We start from the raw sequence: 22,071 nt of genomic DNA, 5'->3' as shown, positions 1-22,071 counted from the left end.
ACAGTGGTTAGCACTGTTGCTCCACAGCACCAGGGTCCCAGGGTTCGATTCCCGGCTTGGGTCACTGTCTGTGCGGAGTCTGCACGTTCTCCCCGTGTCTGCGTGGGTTTCCTCCGGGTGCTCCGGTTTCCTCCCACAAGTCCCGAAAGACGTGCTGTTAGGTGAATTGGACATTCTGAATTCTCCCTCAGTATACCTGAACAGGTGCCGGAGTGTGGTGACTAGGGGATTTTCACAGTAACTTCATTGCAGTGTCAATGTAAGCCTACTTGTGACAATAATGGTTATTATTATTATTATGGTTCTGATCCAATGACCGGAATATGTTTCAAAAGGGGCATCATCGTCATCTGGACAGTTCATATCAGTTGCTGTGTCATTCTGCAAAGGAGAAACGGGGCTGGTTTAGCACACTGGGCTAAATCACTGGATTTTAAAGCAGGCCAAGGCAGGCCAGCAGCACGGTTCAATTCCCGTACCAGCCTCCCCGAACAGGCGCCGGAATGTGGCGACTAGGGGCTTTTCACAGTAACTTCATTGAAGCCTACTCGTGACAATAAGCGATTTTCATTTAATTTAATTTAATTTCATTCTCATTCATTGTAGCAAAGTGGCAAATTGTAGATTCTTCCAAATTTGTAGCTAAGACTGAAGCTCTTCTACTGTGAAATACTTCAAACCTCTGATACAACTCAAATTTTCAATACTCATCCTTGGGTTCAAATCCCTCCATAGCTTCATCTCTCCCAATCTCTGTGACCTCCTCCAGGTAAAAAACCCTCTTAGATCTCTGCACTCCACCACTGCTGGCTTCTCAAACATTCCTCTTGTTAATCGTTCCACCATTGGAAGTTCTGTCTCCAGCTGTCTGGAATCTAAGTTCTGAAATTATCTTCCTCTACTACTCTGACTCCCTCTACCTCTCTGTCTCTCTCTACCTCTCTGACTCCCTCTACCTCTCTGTCTCTCTCTACCTCTCTGTCTCCCTCTACCTCTCTGCCTCCCGCTACCTCCCTCTAGAACATAGAACGATACAGCGCAGTACAGGCCCTTCGGCCCACGATGTTGCACCAACATGGGAAGTCAAAAACTAAAGGCCATCTAACCTACACTATGCCATTATCATCCATATGCTTATCCAATAAACTTTTAAATGCCCTCAATGTTGGCGAGTTCACTACTGTTGCAGGTAGGGCATTCCACGGCCTCACCACTCTTTGCGTAAAAAACCTACCTCTGACCTCTGTCCTATATCTATTACCCCTCAATTTAAGGCTATGTCCCCTCGTGCTAGCCACCTCCATCCGCGGGAGAAGGCTCTCACTGTCCACCCTATCTAACCCTCTGATCATTTTGTATGCCTCTATTAAGTCACCTCTTAACCTTCTTCTCTCTAACGAAAATAACCTCAAGTCCATCAGCCTTTCCTCATAAGATTTTCCCTCCATCCCTCCAGGATGTGATGCCACTCATAGGAGAGGCTGGGCCTGCAATTTGAGTTTCGTTTTCAGCCCTGCCCGTGTCTGTTGTTTTTTAGTTTCGTTTTCAGCCCTGCCCCGTGTCTGTTGTTTTTTAGTTTCGTTTTCAACCCTGCCCCATGTCTGTTGTTTTTTAGTTTCATTTTCAGCCCTGCCCCGTGTCTGTTGCTTTTTAGTTTCGTTTTCAGTCCTGCCCAGTGTCTGTTGTTTTTTAGTTTCATTTTCAGCCCTGCCCTGTGTCTGTTGCTTTTTAGTTTCATTTTTAGAGTTCTGTTCTGGATCTCTAAGGAAAGGAGGTGCAACGTCTCTCCCAAGGACTTTGTGCATAAATCTATCAGCCACTGAGTGTTAACTTCATTAATAAGTGGCATTTGACCTGTGTGTGGATTTAGCTTAATTGATATTTTTTAAGTACATGGGAATGTCAGCTCAAAGACCTTTCTATATATTTTTAAAGAACTGTTTAACTGTTAATTGAAAAGCTTGGATGTTGGTGGAACTGAGCCTGTGTGAATAATAACATTTGTTTCAATACAAAACACCCCAATTTGTCAGTGGAATCACTCCTGGGGCGAAGTATCCTTTCCTCACAGCTCACAAATTGAGAAATTGTCAGAGTTTCTCTCCTGGTTTCCTGAAATAAATTGGGGTTCTGGACCAGGACACTAACAGTAATTAATACTAACAGTATTTATACTAACACTAGCAGTAATTAATGCTACACGTCCCCGCGCCCCCCCCCCCCCCCCCCCCCCCCAAAAGCCACTCACCATCCTGACTTGGAAATATATCCCCGTTCCTTCACTGCCACTGGGTCATAATCCTGGAACTCCATCCCTAACAGCACGGTGGGTGTACCTGCACCACGTAGACTGCAGCGGTTCAAGAAGGCAGCTCACCACCAGCTACTGAAGGGCAATGGCACATAGCTGTCCATACCCAGTGGATGGATAAATGTTAAATATTAAACAAACTGACCACCTGGTCATTCTCACATTGCTGTTTGAGAGACTTTGTTCTGCCCAAATTGGCCGCTAAATCTTCTCTTCTTTTTCAACAGACCTTGGGGACCGTGGGTGATTTGCTTCCACTCCAGTTTGTGATCAGTTCAACGCGCCATCTGTAGAACCTGCCGCCTGTGGGTCAGGTGGTGCTTTGAGGGTCGGATTGATGGATTGTTTGTAGGTTTGTGGGCTCTCTCCAATACCCCGACTTCCCGCTTCCTGTTCCTGATGAAGCCTCTCTCTGTGTTTGGTGCCTCGATCCTGAATGAATAATCTCAATTTTGGTTGGTTACATGACAGGGTCCTGTCTAAGTCAGCACGGATGTTTAACTGCTTCAGGAATATTTTAAGGAAATCCCTAAAGTTTTTCTGACGTCTCCTGGGAATCTCCTGCTGTGACCTAGTTCCCAGTAAAGCAGTTGGGAGTCTGATGTCCTGTCCAATGGAGCCGGTTTTGTGTGATTGGAGCCTCAATGCCGGACATGTTGATCTGGGAGAAGATGGACCATCTTTTTTGGATCTTGCGAATGCACTGCTGATGGGACTTCTCCAGAGCTATGAAGTGTCTGCTGTAGGTTGTCTAAGTTTAGAATCATAGAATCATAGAACTCCTACAGTGCAGAAGGAGGCCATTTGGCCCATCAAGTCTGCACCAATCCTTTGAAACAGCACCCAACCTAGGTCAACTCCCCCCCTACCCCACCATTCCCCGTAACCTAACCTGTACATTCCTGACACTAAGGAGCCAATTTACATGACCAATCCACCTAGCCCACGCATCTTTGGACTGTGGGAGGAAACCAGAGCACCCGGAGGAAACCCATGCAGACACGGGAGAAAGTGCAAACTCCACACAGAAAGTCACTCAAGGTCCCTGGCACTATGATGCAGCAGTGCTAACCAATATGCCATTGTGCCACCCCTAGAATTCCGAAGCATTGCATTGGGGACCATTGCTGACCAGTAAACCTTGACCTTAGCCTCCAGTATGAGATCCTGGTCCCCAAATACTCTTCTCTTCAATTGGCCAAAGGTTGAGATGGCACATTGGAGGTGTTGATTAATACATTGCAGCAGTTCCTGCACTTCCAAATTACATCATTGGCTGTAAATCACTTTGAACCATCAGTACTCATGAAAGGTACTTTGGGAATTGTAAATCTTTTCCTTTTATGGATGAATTGAAACTATTCACCTCAACCACTCTCTGTGGGAGTGAGTTCCACATTCCCATCAGTCCCTGGCTAAAGTAGTTTCTCTTGAATTCCCCCTGGGATTTATTAATGTGTACCTGATATTGTTGACTCCGAGTTATGGTGTCCCCCACAAGTGGAAACTTTGCCTCATCTACTCCAGCAACATTTTCATAATTTTACAGATCTCTATCAGGTTATTTCCTTTGAAGGGGATAGAGCCCCAACATGTTCAATGTTTAATGATAGGTGTAAGTTCTCAATTCTGGGTTTCATCTGTGTAAATCTTTTCTTTTGCACCTTATTTGGTGATCCTTTTTGCGGTGTTCTTTGCGTTGCTAAATTCCGGATGGTTGGCGTAGTGGTCACAAAGACCCCAAAATAGCTTTAACTTGAACAAAGGTATACATTTATTAACACTACTAATTTGGATTCGACACGGACTCCTAAATAACACACAGTTGATAATTAACATATAATCTACACTCACCTATAAAAAATCTCTACACTTTTATAAACTATGATCTGCTCTTACTCACACTTTCTTTCCTTCAGTCTGTCCTCTAGCTAACTTCTTCACTTCTCTCCCCCCAAGGTTTAGCATCAATGTCTTATATACTTGTAACTCTACCTCCCTCTAGTGGCCGATCTAGACATTTCATTAACTCTTGTAGTTCTTACATTTATGATAATCCCACGCTTTGTTTGTAATATTGAAATGAAAATCGCTTATGGTCACAAGTAGGCTTCAAATGAAGTTACTGTGAAAAGCCCCTAGTCACCACATTTCGGCGCCTGTTCGAGGAGGCTGGTACGGACAGACGCTAATAAAAGTTTAACTTCTCTGCTTTCCACCTCCATCCCTGTGAAAATGAAGCACAATTCTAATTTGTACTTAACTGTACAATAGAAAAAACTAGAATATATTTTAAAAGTCTAATTTCATGTCAACGTTCATTTGCTTACCACAGGTTGACGTTAGCGGACATGGAGAAATACGAACACCTGGGGCTCGTGGGAGAAGGGAGTTATGGAATTGTAATAAAATGCAGGAACAAAGAAAATGGAAGAATTGTTGCCATCAAGAAATTCCTGGAGGACGATGATGATAAAACGGTGAAAAAAATTGCCATGAGAGAGATTAGATTATTAAAGGTAAGCGACCCCACGAGGTGTCAGATTATAACCATCAGCTACCTGATAGCAATAAAGATCAACTTTCCAGGGCTATACAAAGGCGGAATGAGTCTCTGGAGAGTGACAGGGTCCTGAATCCATTTATCCCACAGGCTGAGATAATGACAAGCAATCAGGGGATTAGGAGATACAACCAGAGTTGCTAATTGCTAGGATTTGAGAGTTGATTTATTTCTGTCACTTACTCTGACACACATGGCTTCCACATTATAGTTAATAAACCTGCTCTCCTGTAATTGGCTAAGAGTAATCTTCATTGTACTGCCAGGGAACATAGATAGTTAGCCAGTATGAGATCAGAAAGATACTGAGAGTAATAGTGAGCATTAAACCATCAATGATTGAAAAGAGAAAAGCTTTTTGATCAATAAAGGGACCAGGGGTTATGGGGAGAAGGCAGGCGAATGGGGATGAGAAAAAAAATCAGCCATGATTGAATGGCGGTACAGAATCGATAGGCCGAATGGTCTAATTCTGCTCCTATGTCTTATGGTCATTATTCCTTTTGGGAACATAAGCAGCCATTAAATTTGACAGGTGAAGTTGCAGAGAATTACAAAGTACTTAAAGCACAGGAACAGAATCATTCATCTCACCCAGTTCACGCTGATGTTCGCTCATACTCTTTCTCTCAACCCATCAGCCAATCCTTTTATTCCCTTCTCCCTCATGCGTTTGTCCAGCTTCCCCCTAAATGCATCTAAAATAGTCGCCTCAACGACTCGGTTTTGGAGCAAAGATATAATTTGATTGAAAGCAAATCTCAAATTGCTCTATTAGCTAGCAGCTCTTTTTGCTGTATTAGCTATTAGCTAGCAACTCTTTTCGCTCTTTTAGCTATTAGCTAGCAGCTCTTTTTGCTGTATTAGCTATTAGCTAGCAGCTCTTTTTGCTCTATTAGCTATTAGCTAGCAGCTCTTTTTGCTGTATTAGCTATTAGCTAGCAGCTCTTTTTGCTCTATTAGCTATTAGCTAGCAACTCTTTTTGCTCGATTAGCTATTAGCTAGTAGCTCTTTTTGCTCTATTAGCTATTAGCTAGCAGCTCTTTTTGCTCTATTAGCTATTAGCTAGCAGCTCTTTTTGCTCTATTAGCTATTAGCTAGCAGCTCTTTTTGCTCTATTAGCTATTAGCTAGCAGCTCTTTTTGCTCGATTAGCTATTAGCTAGCAGCTCTTTTTGCTCTATTAGCTATTAGCTAGCAGCTCTTTTTGCTCTATTAGCTATTAGCTAGCAGTGGAATGAAGAGTGGGGAGGAGGTTTTTGTCGAGTGAAACACCAAGTGGATCTGATGGCCGAAATGGTTGGTTTCTGTGCTATAAATATTTACCAATTCTACGTTTCTGATAGAAACGTAAAGGGCCACAGCGACCACCCTGACACTCCAGGATGTGAGCAAACAATCTGTGAAGTGTAGTATTGAGGGACCACCTGACTGCAGGGTCACAGAATCTCTGCAGTGCAGAAGGAGGCCATCCCGCCCATTGAGGCTGCACCGACACTCTGAAAGAGCGCTTACAACCATGCCTTCGGGAACTCGGCCACTTTTCCTATGAGAATCGCGGCGGGGGGGGCCTCTGTCAATGGCCCCCTATCCGCGCCCCGTAGTTCACGCACGAGAGGCTCCCATGCGTTTCTCCGGGGTCCGGAGAATCGCGAGAGCGGAGTCGGGCCGGATTTCGGTGTAATCGCCCATTCTCCGCGCCCCCCGCCGATTGCGATTGCAGAGCGGAGGCTCGGAGAATCCAGCCCATTATATTTCTCCAGTAAAAGAGTTTGAGTAGCCCATGTGTCCCTTAAAATAGTTATGGGTTTGGCGACAGCAGTTGATGCAAATGGGGTGATCTTTGCCTTAAACAAAAACTCTGCATATCTCTCATCTCCCTCATTCATCACACCTGCTCCCACAGGAGTATTTATCTCAGGTCTCCGAAGTCCAGTTAGAGTTACAGTCTGCCCCTTAGTATTCTCCACCTGTGTTCCCTATTCCGAATCCTCCTTATCAACCCCCACATATCCCATGGGCTCACAAACTCCAACATGCTGAATGAAGGTGTCCCACTTCATGGTAACCTAGGCTTTCGGGTCTCACCTCCACCCTCAGTACCTTCCTTCCTGGTCTGAGGAGGGAATCTCAGAGCACTTCCAGATATCCATTCCTTACCTCGGTTACCTGCCTTCCTTTCACTATCCCACTTCCTAACCTTTTCAAAATTATGGGTGTGACGGAACAATGGTTAAAATCTAATGGTCAGCCATTATCGCTGCTTGTCTAGCGGTCATCACCCTTGGGTCTTCAGCACGGTGGTGCAGTGGTTAGCATTGCTGCCTCACAGCGCCGAGGTCCCAGGTTCAATCCCGGCTCTGGGTCACTGTCCGTCTGGAGTTTGCACGTTCTCCCCGTGTCTGCGTGAGTAGATGAATTGGTCACACTAAATCGCCTCTTAATAGGAAAAAAAAAGAATTGGATATTCTAAATTCATTTTAAATAAAACCTTTGGTCTTCAACGTGGGTCCATTTCACTGAAGTAAGTGAATTCTTAAATTCTTCTTAGAAAATGACCTCTCTCAGAGCCTCATAGGTAGTTTCAACTCTCAATGCTCAGATCCACCTATTAAAATTGTTCTGCTTAACCCTTTCAAATTCAGCAGAAGCTTGTCCCGCCTGTCTCCTTGGATTGCAAAACGTTTGCCGATTTGTCTCGGGAACTAATTTATATGCACCCAGAATAGCCTTGTATCCCTCAGCATTGTAGTATCCTCGCCAAGAGAATACGCAGCAATGGCAGTTAGGATGCAAACAATGCTCTTTTATTACACAAATACTCCTCTCCCCAAAGTGTCCCCCCCTCCTCCTGGCCTCCCGGTGCTGCCCCCAGGTCGGGATATCCCCATTACTGCGGAGGTCTGCATTCTGTGGCGGTCACAGGGAGCTAAAGGGTCCACACCCCGTGGCCTCCATGGGGGGGGGGGGTATAACAGTCATAATCATTAGACAACCCCCTCTGACAGGGAAGCATAAACGTCCTGTGCCCACTCCGTCACTTCACTCTGCCTGGGTAATGGTCACTTTTCTTTTGGCCATTCCATTTGGGTTGCTATTTTCTCAAATGCCCGAAAAAAAGTTTCTAATTTTCTTTTCTTCAAACTTTGGGAGGGCGTCTAGAAAGTTAAACATATCCCAATGGGCTCCAATTCTAGGGATAACAATATAATAATTGCTTATTGTCACAAGTAGGCTTAAATAACGTTGCTGTGAAAAGACCCTAGTCGCCACATTCCGGCGCCTGTTCGGGGAGGCTGGTACAGGAATTGAACCCGCGCTGCTGGCCTTGTTCTGCATTACAAGCCAGCTGGCTTAGCTCACTGTGCTAAACCAGCCCCAATAAATCACTTCACATTTATCAAGGTTGAATTCCATCTGCCACTTCTCAGCCCAGCTCTGCATCCTGTCAATGTCCTGCTGTAACCTGCAACAACCCTCAACACTATCTACAACTCCCCCAACCTTTGTGTCATTGGCAAACTTACTAACCCACCCTTCCACTTCCTCATCCAAGTGATTTATAAAAACCACAAAGAGCAGAGTTCCCAGAACAGATCCTTGCGGGACACCACTGGTCACCGACCTCCAGGCAGAATACTTTCCATCCACTACCACTCGCTGTCTTCTTTTGGCCAGCCAATTCTGTATCCAGACAGCCCCGTATATCCCATGCCCCCTAACTTTCTGAATGAGCCTACCATGGGGAACCTTATCAAATGCCTTACTGAAATCCATATACACCACATCCACTGCCCGACCTTCATCAATGTGTCTCGTCACATCCTCAAAGAATTCAATGAGACTGGTGAGGCGTGACCTGCCCCTCACAAAGCCATGCTGACTATCTTTAATTAAACCATGTTTTTCTAAATAATCATAAATCCTATCTCTCAGAATCCTTTCCAATATTTTGCTCACCACAGATGTAAGACTGATAGGTCTGTAATTCCCAGGGATTTCTCTATTCCCTTTCTTGAATGGGGAACAACATTCACCTCCCTCCAATCATCCGGTACTACTCCAGTGGAGATTGAGGACGCAAAGATCATCGCCAACGGCGCAGCAATCTCCTCCCTCGCTTCCCATAGTAACCTTGGGTATATCCCGTCAGGCCCAGGGGACTTATCTATCCTGATGCTTTTCAAAATTTCCAGCACATCCTCCTTCTTAATATCAACCAGTTTGAGTCGATTAACCTGGTTCACACTGTTCTCATGAGCACCAAGCTCCCTCTCTCTCAAGAATATTGAAGCAAAATATTCATTTAGGGCCTCCCGTACTTCCTCAGACTCTCGATACAAGTTCCCTCCACTATCCCTGATCGGCCCTACTTTCACTCTGATCAACCTCTTATTTCTCACGTAAGTGTAGAACGTCTTGGGGTGTTCCCTAGTCCTTCCCGCCAGGGCTTTTTCATGCCCCCTTCTAGCTCTCCTCAGTCCATTTTTGAGTTCCTTCCTGGCTACCTTGTAACCCTCTAGAGCCGAGTCAGATCCTTGTTCCCTTAACCTTACGTAAGCTTCCTTCTTCCTCTTGACTAGAAGCTCCACTTCTCTTGTCATCCAAGGATCCTTCACCTTACCATTCCTTCCTCGTCTCAGTGGGACAAAACTATCCAGCATTTGCAGCAAGTGCTCCTTAAACAATCCCCACATTACTGTTGTGCATTTCCCCAAGAACAATTGTTCCCACTTTATGTTCCTCAGCTCCTGTCTAATAGCAGTATAATTTCCCCTCCCCCAATTAAATACCTTCCCATCCTGTCTGTTCCTATCCCTCTCCATGACTATGGTAAAGGTCAAGGAGTTGTGGTCACTGTCACCGAAATGCTCTCCCACCGAGACATCTGACACCTGGCCTGGTTTGTTGCTGAGCACCAAGTCCAATATGGCCTCCCCCTAGTCGGCCTATCTACATATGAAATGAAAATGAAAATCGCTTATTGTCACGAGTAGGCTTCAATGAAGTTACTGTGAAAAGCCCCTAGTCGCCACATTCCGGCGCCTGTCCGGGGAGGCTGGTACGGGAATCGAACCGTGCTGCTGGCCTGCTTGGTCTGCATTAAAAGCCAGCGATTTAGCTCAGTGAGCTAAACCAGCCCCAACATATTGAGTCAGGAATCCTTCCTGTACACACCTGACAAAATCTGCTCCATCCAAGCCATTTGCACTAAGGAGGTTCCAGTCAATATTAGGGAAGTTGAAGTCACCCATGACAACAACTCTGTTACTTCTGCACTTTTCCAAGATCTGCCGCCCAATCTGTTCCTCCATCTCTCTGTTGCTATTAGGGGGTCTATAGAAAACTCCCAATAAAGTGACTATATCTAACAACCATCCCTGCCCCTGTGAAATCCATGTCTCCGTAATGGCCACAACATCGTAGTTCCAAGTACTGATCCATGCTCTAAGTTTATCTCCCTTATTCCTGACACTCCTTGCACTGAAACAGACACACTTTAACCCATTCCACTGAGTACAACTTTGCCCTATCAACTGTCTATCCTTCCTCACAGACTTGCTGCATACTATTTCTGCCTGTTCAACAGCTACCCTATCCTCTGATCCATAGCTCTGGTTCCCATCCCCCTTCCAAACTAGTTTAAACCCTCCCGAAGAGCTCCAGCAAACCTCTCACCCAGGATATTGGTGCCCCTCCAGTTTAGGTGCAATCCATCCTTCATGTACAGATCCCACTTTCCCCAGAAGATATCCCAATGATCCACATACCTGTCTAATTAACAGATATTTCTATTTCAATTCTTTTTAATTTCCTCTCATACTGGAACTGTAATTGAATTCTCTCCAGCTCAATTTGCCTGCCAGAGAATGTCTTTGATGCTACATTGCTTCCTGGGGTTTCTAACAGACCCAAGCATTGGACCAATATATCATAGATCTCTGCCTTCCTAGCTTTAGATGGCACCTCCACTTTTAATTCATCTGCCAATTCGATTAGTTTGTCTTTTTTAAGCCCTTGTCAAAAACCAAAGGCAAGTCTTCCACCTGAAGCGAAACGTGAGCAGCTTCTGGATCCATCCTGTTATACTACTACAAACCTGGTGTCTCTTTTTAATTTATTCTGTAACGCAAAAGTCGCTAATACCATTCCAAAGATCATGGGTGCAATTCTCCGACCCCCATGCCGGGTGGGAGAATCGCGGGAGTGCCGGCGAATCCCGCTACGCCGCCCTGGCACCCGCATGCGATTCTCCCACCCGGCGTGGGGGTCGGAGAATTGCACCCATGATCTTTCACGATCATGAAAAGGTGATCACGATCACCTTTCACGACAGGCAGCTCGGAGAATCGCCACTCTCGAGACGAGCGGCGATTCTCCGGCCCAGATGGGCCAAGCGGCCTGCCCAATCCGACGGGTTCACGCCGGCACCAACCACACCTGGACGCTGCCGGCGTGAACAGTGTGCGAACGCTGCGTGTGCGGCCTGAGGGGGTTGGGGGGGGCGGGGGGGGGAGGGAGGACCGAGCACCAGGGGGGGGCGTTCGGTAGGGGTCTGGCCCGCGATCATTGCCCACCAATCGGCGGGCCGGCGTCTCTAAAGGACGCACTCTTTTCCCTCCGCCGCCCCTCAAGATCAATGCTCCACTCTTGCGGGGCGCCCGCGGGGAGGACAGCAACTGCGCACTCCCTCAGTACTGACCCTCTGACAGTGCAGCACTCCCTCAGTACTGACCCTCTGACAGTGCAGCACTCCCTCAGTACTGACCCTCTGACAGTGCAGCACTCCCTCAGTACTGACCCTCTGACAGTGCAGCACTCCCTCAGTACTGACCCTCTGACAGTGCAGCACTCCCTCAGTACTGACCCTCTGACAGTGCAGCACTCCCTCAGTACTGACCCTCTGACAGTGCAGCACTCCCTCAGTACTGACCCTCTGACAGTGCAGCGCACCCTCAGTACTGACCCTCTGACAGTGCAGCACTCCCTCAGTACTGACCCGCTGACAGTGCAGCACTCCCTCAGTACTGACCCTCTGACAGTGCAGCACTCCCTCAGTACTGACCCTCTGACAGTGCGGAGCTCCCTCAGTACTGACCCTCTGACAGTGCAGCACTCCCTCAGTACTGACCCTCTGACAGTGCAGCACTCCCTCAGTACTGACCCTCTGACAGTGCAGCACTCCCTCAGTACTGACCCTCTGACAGGGCGGCACTCCCTCAGCACTGACCCTCTGACAGTGCAGCTCTCCCTCAGTACTGACCCTCTGACAGTGCAGCACTCCCTCAGTACTGACCCTCTGACAGTGCGGCACTCCCTCAGTACTGACCCTCTGACAGTGCAGCACTCCCTCAGTACTGACCCTCTGACAGTGCGGCGCTCCCTCAGTGCTGACCCTCTGACAGTGCAGCTCTCCTTCAGTACTGACCCTCTGACAGTGCAGCACTCCCTCAGTACTGACCCTCTGACAGTGCAGCACTCCCTCAGTACTGAACCTCTGACAGTGCAGCACTCCCTCAGTACTGACCCTCTGACAGTGCAGCACTCCCTCAGTACTGACCCTCTGACAGTGCAGCACTCCCTCAGTACTGAACCTCTGACAGTGCGGCACTCCCTCAGCACTGACCCTCTGATAGTGCAGCACTCCCTCAGTACCGACCCTCTGACAGTGCGGCACTCCCTCAGTACTGACCCTCTGACAGTGCAGCACTCCCTCAGTACTGACCCTCTGACAGTGCGGCACTCCCTCAGCACTGACCCTCTGATAGTGCAGCACTCCCTCAGTACCGACCCTCTGACAGTGCGGCACTCCCTCAGTACTGACCCTCTGATAGTGCAGCAGTCCCTCAGTACTGACCCTATGACAGTGCAGCACTCCCTCAGTACTGACCCTATGACAGTGCAGCACTCCCTCGGTACTGACTCTCTGACAGTGCAGTTCTCCCTCAGTACTGACCCTCTGACAGTGCAGCGCTCCCTCAGTACTGCCCCTCTGACAGTGCGGCACTCCCTCAGTACTGACCCTCTGACAGTGCAGCACTCCCTCAGTACTGACCCTCTGACAGTGCTGCACTCCCTCAGTACTGACCCTCTGACAATGCAGCTCCCTCAGTACTGACCCTCTGACAGTGCAGCACTCCCTCAGTACTGACCCTCTCACAGTGCAGCAGAGCACTGACCCTCCAATGTTTGAGGAAAAGTCTAACTATCCCGGTCCCTCACCGAACATACTGACCTCGAGCAGCGATCTCACTGGCCACACATTAATTATTGGCACATTCCTGTCAGCATGTTAACCAGCGCTTTTACCCAATTTCAGGCAGTCACTGCAATTCAAAACTTAATGGAATATCTTCTGGATGTGAGAATGGAATATATAATTACAAATATCTTATTGAAATACGAAATATCAATAATTAATATAAAAACTAAATTGCAAGGCTGCAAACTAATTGCAATTGAGGTGATGATCTAATGGGATCAAAGATTTCTCACCCAGTCATATTACTCAGAAGCAGGACATCTATATCAGATGTGGAACACTCTTCGACAATATCAACTTCATATCATCAATGCATCTAAGACGGGAGAAATGTTTTTCCTTATTGCCTTAGCTTAAGTTGACTGATCCAGGTTATGACGGGCAATGAGGTTTTCATAATGACTGCTATCAAGGATTATTTACCTGATCACGCGGTGATTATTTTTGAAATATGACAGGCTCTTCAGAAGGGGGCAGAGAGTGGGGCAGCGGGTAAAGAAGATATTTGACTAACATCCACGCAATCGCTTGTGAGATGAGTAGACAACGTTCTGAGTGCTCTGTTTGTGAAAAGGTTATGCATCTTATATTTCTGTGTCTAAGTATTGGAAAACTCTGCCTATTGTTGTACAATTACTGCTGGCAGAGTATCACTGACAGGACAGGCAAAGATGATATGGAACAGTACACTGCTGTTCTCTTTTCTGATGTCACACCAAGGCAGGAGTCTGGATTGTCACGTATTTATTTAGCCCTCGATTACCATGACAATACAACACTGTGAACCATGTTTATATCCTGATGGTTCAAGCTGCTAAATTGGTCAGTTCATGACTAGAAATTTCTCTGCAAAAAATGTGACATGTTTGAGTGAAATAGATCAGAAACTCGGCCCACAGTTTCTTTTTTTTTTTAAACGCATTTTATTCAAACTTGTATCAAAGTAGGTTACAGCAAATAAACACCCCGGGACACATTCTTCCCAACAATCAACTATACGGTTTGAACAGATTTTTCTCCTTTTTCAAACCCCCCCCCCCCCCCCCCCTGCGATGAACAGCTCCTCAAACACCGTCACAAACATCCCCCACCTTTTCACAAACTCCCCTGCAGAGCCCCTTAACTCATACTTTATCTTCTCTAACCTGCAGGAAGTCGTACTGGTCACCCAAACAAGCTGCTACCCCCGGTGGCGATGCCGACCGCCACTCCAACAAAATTTGCCGCCGTGCAATCAGAGAGGCGAAGGCCAAGCCATCGGCCTTCCTCCTCTCCATGAGCTCCGGCTTCTCTGAAACCCCAAATATCGCCACCAAAGGGTCTGGGTCCACTCCTTCCTCCACGATCCGCAGGGATCAGTGCTGGGACCTTTGCTGTTCGTAGTATATATAAATGATTTGGTGGAAAATGTAACTGGTCTGATTAGTAAGTTTGCAGACGACACAAAGGTTGGTGGAATTGCAGAGAGCGATGAGGACTGTCAGAGGATACAGCAGGATTTAGATCGTTTGGAGACTTGGGTGGAGAGATGGCAGATGGAGTTTAATCCGGACAAATGTGAGGTAATGCATTTTGGAAGGTCTAATGCAGGTAGGGAATATACAGTGAATGGTAGAACCCTCAAGAGTATTGAAAGTCAGAGAGATCGAGGTGTACAGGTCCACAGGTCACTGAAAGGGGCAACACAGGTGGAGAAGGTAGTCAAGAAGGCATACGGCATGCTTGCCTTCATTGGCCGGGGCATTGAGTATAAGAATTGGCAAGTCAGACCACACTTGGAGTGCAGTGTTCAATTCTGGGCGCCACACTACCAGAAGGATGTAGAGGCTTTAGAGAGGGTGCAGAGAGATTTACCAGGATGTTGCCTGGTATGGAGGGCATTAGCTATGAGGAGTGGTTGAATAAACTCGGTTTGTTCTCACTGGAATGAAGGAGATTGAGGGGCGACCTTATAGAGGTCTACAAAATTGTGAGGGGCATAGACAGAGTGGATAGTCAGAGGCTTTTCCCCAGGGTAGAGGGGTCAATTACTAGGGGGCATAGGTTTAAGGTGCGAGGGACAAGGTTTAGAGGAGATGTACGAAGCAGGTTTTTTCCACAGGGGGTAGTGGGTGCCTGGAACTCGCTGCCGAAAGAGGTGGTGGAAGCAGGGGCGATAGTAACATTTAGGGGCATCTTGACAAATACATGAATCGGATGGGAATAGAGGGATACAGACCCAGGAAGTGTAGAAGATTTTAGTTTAGACGGGTAGTGTGGTGATATGCATCACTGTAAATACACAAGGGGTTAATGTAATTATACATAGACTAGATAGACACTAGAGGGAGCACCAGAGACATGACACACAGGCATTCAACCAATAGGTCAGTAAGATAGGACACAACCAATGGGCATTCAAGATACACACAGAGGTGACACTACCACAGGGGGGCATTACACCAACCCATATATAAAGGTCACAGCACACATGATCTTCCTCTTTCCAGTGGAGACACTCAGTGAGTACAGACACAGGGTTGATTCAACATCACACCCACCGCGTGGATTGTAGCAGACTGGTTCGTCAGTCTGAGTAGCTATAGCAGGATTAACAGGAGAGTCGAATCCAAGTAGGAAAATCGTTAGCAGTTTAATAAATATGTTAAAGCTATCTTCAAGTCTGAACCTTCCTTTGTCAGAGTGCACATCAAGGAAGCAGCTTATGCTACGCCAAGAGTAGAACAAAACAGGTAGCATGGTCGGCACGGGCTTGGAGGGCCGAAGGGCCTGTTCCTGTGCTGTACTTTTCTTTGTTCTTTGTTCACTATCCTGGCTAAGACCGCAAACACTCCCGCCCAGAATCTTCCCAATTTTTCACAACCCCAAAACATGTGCGCGTGATTCGCTGGCTCCCGTCCACACCTCTCACACTCATCTGCTACCCCCTGAAAGAACCCACTCATTCTCGCCCAAATCATATGCACCCTGTGCACCACCTTAAACTGTATAAGGCTCATCCTTGCACAAGAGGAGGTCCCGTTTACCCTTTGCAATGCCTCACTCCATACTCCCCAATTGATCTCCATTCCCAACTCCGCTTCCCATTTCTCCTTGATCGTCATCACCTGCTCACCTCCCTGCTCCCCCAAACACTTATATATATCCCCAATTCTTCCCTCCCCTTCCACATCCAAAAGCAGCAGTCGCTCCAGCAGGGTATCCACCAATCCAGGGAACCCCTTCCAGACCTTTCGTGCAAAGTCCCTAACCTGTAGATACCTGAACTCACTACTCCTCGGCAGCTCTACCCTCTCCCTTAGCTCCTCCAGACTGGCGAACCCTTCCTCCAAATACAAATCCCTCATTACATAGAACTACATAGAATTTACAGTGCAGAAGGAGGCCATTCAGCCCATCGAGTCTGCACCGGCTCTTGGAAAGAGCACCCTACCCAAGCCCATACCTCCACCCTATCCCCATAACCCAGTAACCCCACCCAACACTAAGGGCAATTTTGGACACTAAGGGCAATTTATCATGGCCAATCCACCTAACCTGCACATCTTTGGACTGTGGGAGGAAACCGGAGCACCCGGAGGAAACCCACGCACACACGGGAAGGATGTGCAGACTCCACACAGACAGCGACCCAAGCCGGAATCGAACCTGGGACCCTGGAGCTGTGAAGCGATTGTGCTATCTACAATGCTACCGTGCTGCCAGCCCCACTTCCCTCCACCTCCTGTATACACTAACCCCCCACCCCTGGCACAAACCCATGATTCTCGCACAGCGGCGTTAGCACCGACATCCCTTCCACCCTAAAATGCCTCCTCAGCTGATTTCATATCTTCACCATGGACTGCACCACTGGGCTCCCTGAATACCTACTCTGAGACATTGGCAATGCTGCTGTCACCATAGCGCTCAAACTAGACCCGTTACAAGATCCTAACCCACTCTAACCCCTTCTCCTCCCACCACCGCCACACCTTGTCCACATTCGCCGCCCAATAATAACGAAGCAAGTTCGGCAACGCGAACCCCCCACCCTGCTGCCTCTGCCTCCGTAGCAGGGTCCTCCCCACCCTCAGCAACCATTTACTTTCCCTTTGTCTTTCTGTCCATAAAATCTTTGTTAATCTCTCCCTCTATCCAGCCCTTACTGCTCCATCACCACCCACCCCCAAGTATAAATCCCTTCCTATTTCCAGTTCTCTCTAGCATTGAGTCACCCAGTCTCAAAACATTAGCTTATTTCTATCTCCACAGATGCTGTCAGAGCTGCTGAGATTTTCCAGCATTTTCATAGAATTTTTTTTTAAACAATGCAGAAGGAGGCCATTTGGCCCATCGAGTCCGCACCAGCTCTTGAAAAGAGCACCCCACCCAAAGTCCACACCTCCACCCTATCCCCATAACCCAGTAACCCCACCCAACACTAAGGGCAATTCTGGACACTAAGGGCAATTTAGCATGACCAATCCACCTAACCTGCACATCTTTGGACTGTGGGAGGAAACCGGAGCACCCGGAGGAAACCCACGCACACACGGGTTGAATGTGCAGACTCCGCACAGACAGTGACCCAAGCCGGAATCAAACCTGGGACCCTGGAGCTGTGAAGCGATTGTGCTATCTACAATGCTACCGTGCTGCCAGCCCCACTTCCCTCCACCTCCTGTATACACTAACCCCCCACCCCCGGCACAAACCCATGATTCTCGCACAGCGGCGTTAGCACCGACATCCCTTCCACCCTAAAATGCCTCCTCAGCTGATTTCATATCTTCACCATGGACTGCACCACTGGGCTCCCTGAATACCTACTCGGAGCCATTGGCAATGCTGCCATCACCATAGCCCTCAAACTAGACCCCTTACAAGATTCCTCCTCCATCCTAACCCACTCTACCCCTTGTCCTTCCCACCACCGCCACACCTTGTCCACATTCACCGCCCAATAATAATGAAGCAAGTTTGGCAACGCCAATCCCCCACCCTGCTGCCTCTGCCTCTGTAGCAAAGTCCTCCCCACCCTTGACACCTTCCCTGCCCATACAAAGTCAGAGATGATTGTGCCCACTTTCCGAATAAAGGCCTTTGGTATAAAGATCGGGAGAGCCTGAAAGATAAACAAGAACTTCGGCAGAATATTCATTTTCACCACTTGGACCCTCCCCGCCAACGTTAAGTGCAGTTTATCCCACCTCTTAATATCCTCGCCGGGCCTCCTCCACCTGCTTTGCTAAGTTCCATAGAATTTACAGTGCAGAAGGAGGCCATTCGGCCCATCGAATCTGCACCGGCTCTTGGAAAGAGCACCCTACCCAAGCCCACACCTCCACCCTATCTTCATAACCCAGTAACCCCACCCAACACTAAAGGGAATTTATCATGACCAATCCACCTAACCTGCACATCTTTGGACTGTGGGAGGAAACCGGAGCACCCGGAGGAAACCCACGCACACACGGGGAGAACGTGCAGACTCCACACAGACAGTGACCCAAGCCGGGAATAGAACCTGGGACCCTGGAGCTGTGAAGCAATTGTGCTCACCCCTATGCTACCGTGCTGCCCAAATGCTTCCACTTATGGAGCCCCGTCCATTCCCTCGCTACCTGAATCCCCAAGTACCTAAACCTATCCCTCGCTACCGTAAATGGCATCCCCCCTAAATTAGCCCGCTGTGCCAGCTCATTCACCGGGAATACCTCGCTTTTCCCTCCATTCAGCTTGTATCCCGAGAACCCTCCAAACCTACCCAACAGTCCCATAATCCTTCCCATACTCTCCAACGGATCCGAAACATACAGCAAGAGGTCATTGGCACAGAGCGACACCCGATGCTCCCTCTGTCCCCTCATTATCCCCTGCCACTCTGCCGACCCCCTGAGAGCCATCGCCAATGGCTCTATGGCCAGCGCAAACAGCAGCTGCGACAGCGGGCACCCCTGCCTCGTACCCCTGTGTAAGTCAAAGCTTCGTGTGCTCATATCATTCGTCCTCACCCTCGCTCTTGGCGCCACATACAGCAACTACACCCATGCCACAAATCTCAGCCCAAACCCAAACCTTCCCAAAACTTCGAACACGTACCGCCACTCCACCCGATCAAATGCTTTCTCCGCGTCCATGGACACCACCACCTCAGTTACCAGAGCTCTCGACAGATTGATCACCACATTCAGCAGCCGGTTATATTACCCACGAGCTACCTGCCCTTCACGAAGCCTGATTGATCTTCTGCAACCACCCCTGGGACACAATCCTCCATCCTCCCCGCCAACAACTTAGCCAATACTTTCACATCCGCGTTCAATAGTGATATGGGTCTATACGACCTACATTCCACCGGATCCTTCCCTTTGTTTGGGATCAGAGCGATTACTGCCTGCTTCATCGTCTCCGGCAACTCCCCCCTTCTCTAATGCTTCATTAACTCCCCCAACAGATGTGGTGCCAGGTCCGTTGCAAATTCCTTATAAAATTCTGCCTGGTACCCATCCGGCCCAGGGGCTTTCCCTGACTTCATACCCCTGATACTATCCAGCACCTCCCTAAGCCCCAGGGGCTCCTCCAATGCCTGCCTCTTTGCTTCCTCCACCTGGGGAAATTCCAGCTCGTCCAGAAACCACCCCATGTCCCCCTCCTCTCCTGAATGAAATGAAAATCGCTTATTGTCACAAGGAGGCTTCAGTGAAGTTACTGGGAAACGCCCCTAGTCGCCACATTTCGGCGCCTGTTTGGGGAGGCTGGGATGGGAATTGAACCGTGCTGCTGGGCTGCCTTGGTCTGCTTTCAAAGCTAGCTATTTAGCCCAGTGTGCTAACCAGCCCCTCCTGGGTCTGCCTCATAAAGTCCCTGGTTATACTCTCTAAATGCCTCATTTATCTTCCCTGGCTCTGACACCACATCCCCAGCCCCAGTCCGTATCTTCAATATTTCCCTGGACGCAGCCTGCCTCCGCAGCTGGTGCACCAGCATGCGGCTCGCCTTCTCCCCATACTCGGATTGCACCCCTCTTGCCCCACACAGTTGCCCTACCGCCCTCCCCGTTGTCAGCCTGTCAAATTGCCCCAGCAACTTTTTCCTCCTCGCCAATCCCTCCACGGTGGGCACCCTCGAATATTCCCTGTCCACCTCCACTACCTCGCTCACTTGACGGTCATGTTCTGCCCTTTCCTTATTCGCACGAACTGTAAATGAAATAATTTCTCTCCGGACCACTGCCTTCAGTGCTTCCTAAAAAATGCCCACTGACACCTCCCCATTCTGATTGAACTCCACATAATCCCTAATCGCCAACCGCACCTTATCACAAAAATCTCCATCCGCCAACAACCCCGAGTCAAACCTCCACCCCGGCCTCTGCTCTCGTCTCGTACTGAACCCACATCATCCCAATTTGGGGCGTACACATTTACCAACGCTCCCGGTGGCCCTTCCAATACCCCACTCACAATCACATATCTCCCACCTGGATCCCTCACCTCCTTCACACTCACAAATCCCATTTTTTTGCTCATTAAAATTGCCACACCCCTCGATTTCAAATCAAACCCCGAGTGAAAAACCTGCCGACTCACCCCTTCCTTAACCTAACCTAACCTAACCTAACCTAACCTGGTCCTTTACACGGAGGTGTGTCTCCTGCAAAAAGGCAACCCCGGACATTCCACGTTACTAACCTTAGAAGAGGCTTGCGCCTCCAATCCCCTCTACCGTCCGTCACGTTCCCCACTTAACTCCTGCCCCTTTAATTCCACTCTGTACCATCACAGATGGCCCCTTTCTTTGCCCTTGACAATGTCATCTCTCACCCCATGCCGCATCGCAGAAAGACCCTCCTCCCGCTTTTTCCCTTCCCCTTCTTTCCCCCCCCCACTTCCCCTTTCCCCCCCTTCCCCCGGCCACCCCTCTTGGCCTTCTCCCCCACCACCTCACTTCTGTTCACCAGCATAAATGCTAGCGTGGCTGCCCCTGCCCCAAAGGCACATCCTAATTACCCCCCCCCCCCCCCCACCCCTCAGCGCAAAGAAGGCGGCCTCCTGCTGGCCTTACCCTCTCCCATCCAAACTGGGACTTCTCCTGAACTCCAGGCAGCCTTCTCCAAAAGCAAACAAACAGATGTTAAACAGAAACAGTCCCATAAAACAGATGGGGGGATGGGAACATCATCCCCACATAAACCTTTCACCCCTACAACTCCTTACAATCTCAACATTGAACAGAACCCCCCCCCCCCCCCCCACAAAAAAAGGCGACCCACTTCAAACATGCTTCCGACCATTACATAGTGCCAGCACCCCTGTTCCCAAGCATTGTCCACTCAGTTCTCCCCCAGTTTATGCTCCTTAATGAAGCCTTCGGCCGCTTCTGGGGTCTCGAAATAATACTCCCGGCCTCCGAACATTACCCCTAATTTCGCCGGGTAGAGTACCCCAAACCTGATCTGCCGCCGGTACAGCACCGCCTTGGCCTTGTTGAAACCTGCCCGCCGTTTTGCCAACTCGGCTCCGATGTCCTGATAAATCCGGATGTTGTTTCCCTCCCAGTCGCAGCTACGCTTCTCCCTGGCTCAATGCAGAATTTTCTCTTTCTTCACAAATTCATGGAGTCTCACGATCACCGCCCGTGGCTGCTCCCCAGCTCTAGGCTTTTGCCTCAGTGACCTATGCGCTCTATCCACTTCAGGTGCCTTATCCAGCACCCCTTCTGCCACCAGCCCCGCCTGCATCCTCGAGACGTACCTCGTGGCACTCACACCTTTCACTCCTTCAGACAGGCCCACTATTCACAGGTTCTGCCTTCTCGAGGTATTCTCCTGCTCCTCCACCTTTGCCCTCAGCGTTTTACAAAGGTCTCCTAGGAGCCCCACCTCCGTCTCCAGAGCCACCACACGATCGCTGTGGTCCAAGATCACTTCTTCAATCTCCGGAATCTGTG

The 22,071-nt window shown here is 48.8% G+C and overlaps 1 protein-coding gene across 1 annotated transcript in view; it reads left to right on the top strand.

The window, feature by feature from the left end:
* LOC119963552 (cyclin-dependent kinase-like 2) overlaps positions 1-22,071 on the top strand; it is an 89,478-nt gene that overhangs the window by 2,917 nt on the left and 64,490 nt on the right. The window contains exon 2 of the mRNA XM_038792851.1: positions 4,647-4,830. Coding sequence (XP_038648779.1) covers positions 4,663-4,830 — 168 coding nt within the window. The 5' untranslated portion in view covers positions 4,647-4,662. The remainder of the gene's footprint in view (positions 1-4,646; positions 4,831-22,071) is intronic.

The sequence above is a fragment of the Scyliorhinus canicula genome, chromosome 3 (assembly GCF_902713615.1).
Source record: "Scyliorhinus canicula chromosome 3, sScyCan1.1, whole genome shotgun sequence".
Classification (NCBI taxonomy): Eukaryota; Metazoa; Chordata; class Chondrichthyes; order Carcharhiniformes; family Scyliorhinidae; genus Scyliorhinus; species Scyliorhinus canicula.
The sequence above is the reverse complement of the archived record's forward strand: the minus strand, read 5'-3'. Positions and strand labels throughout refer to the sequence as shown.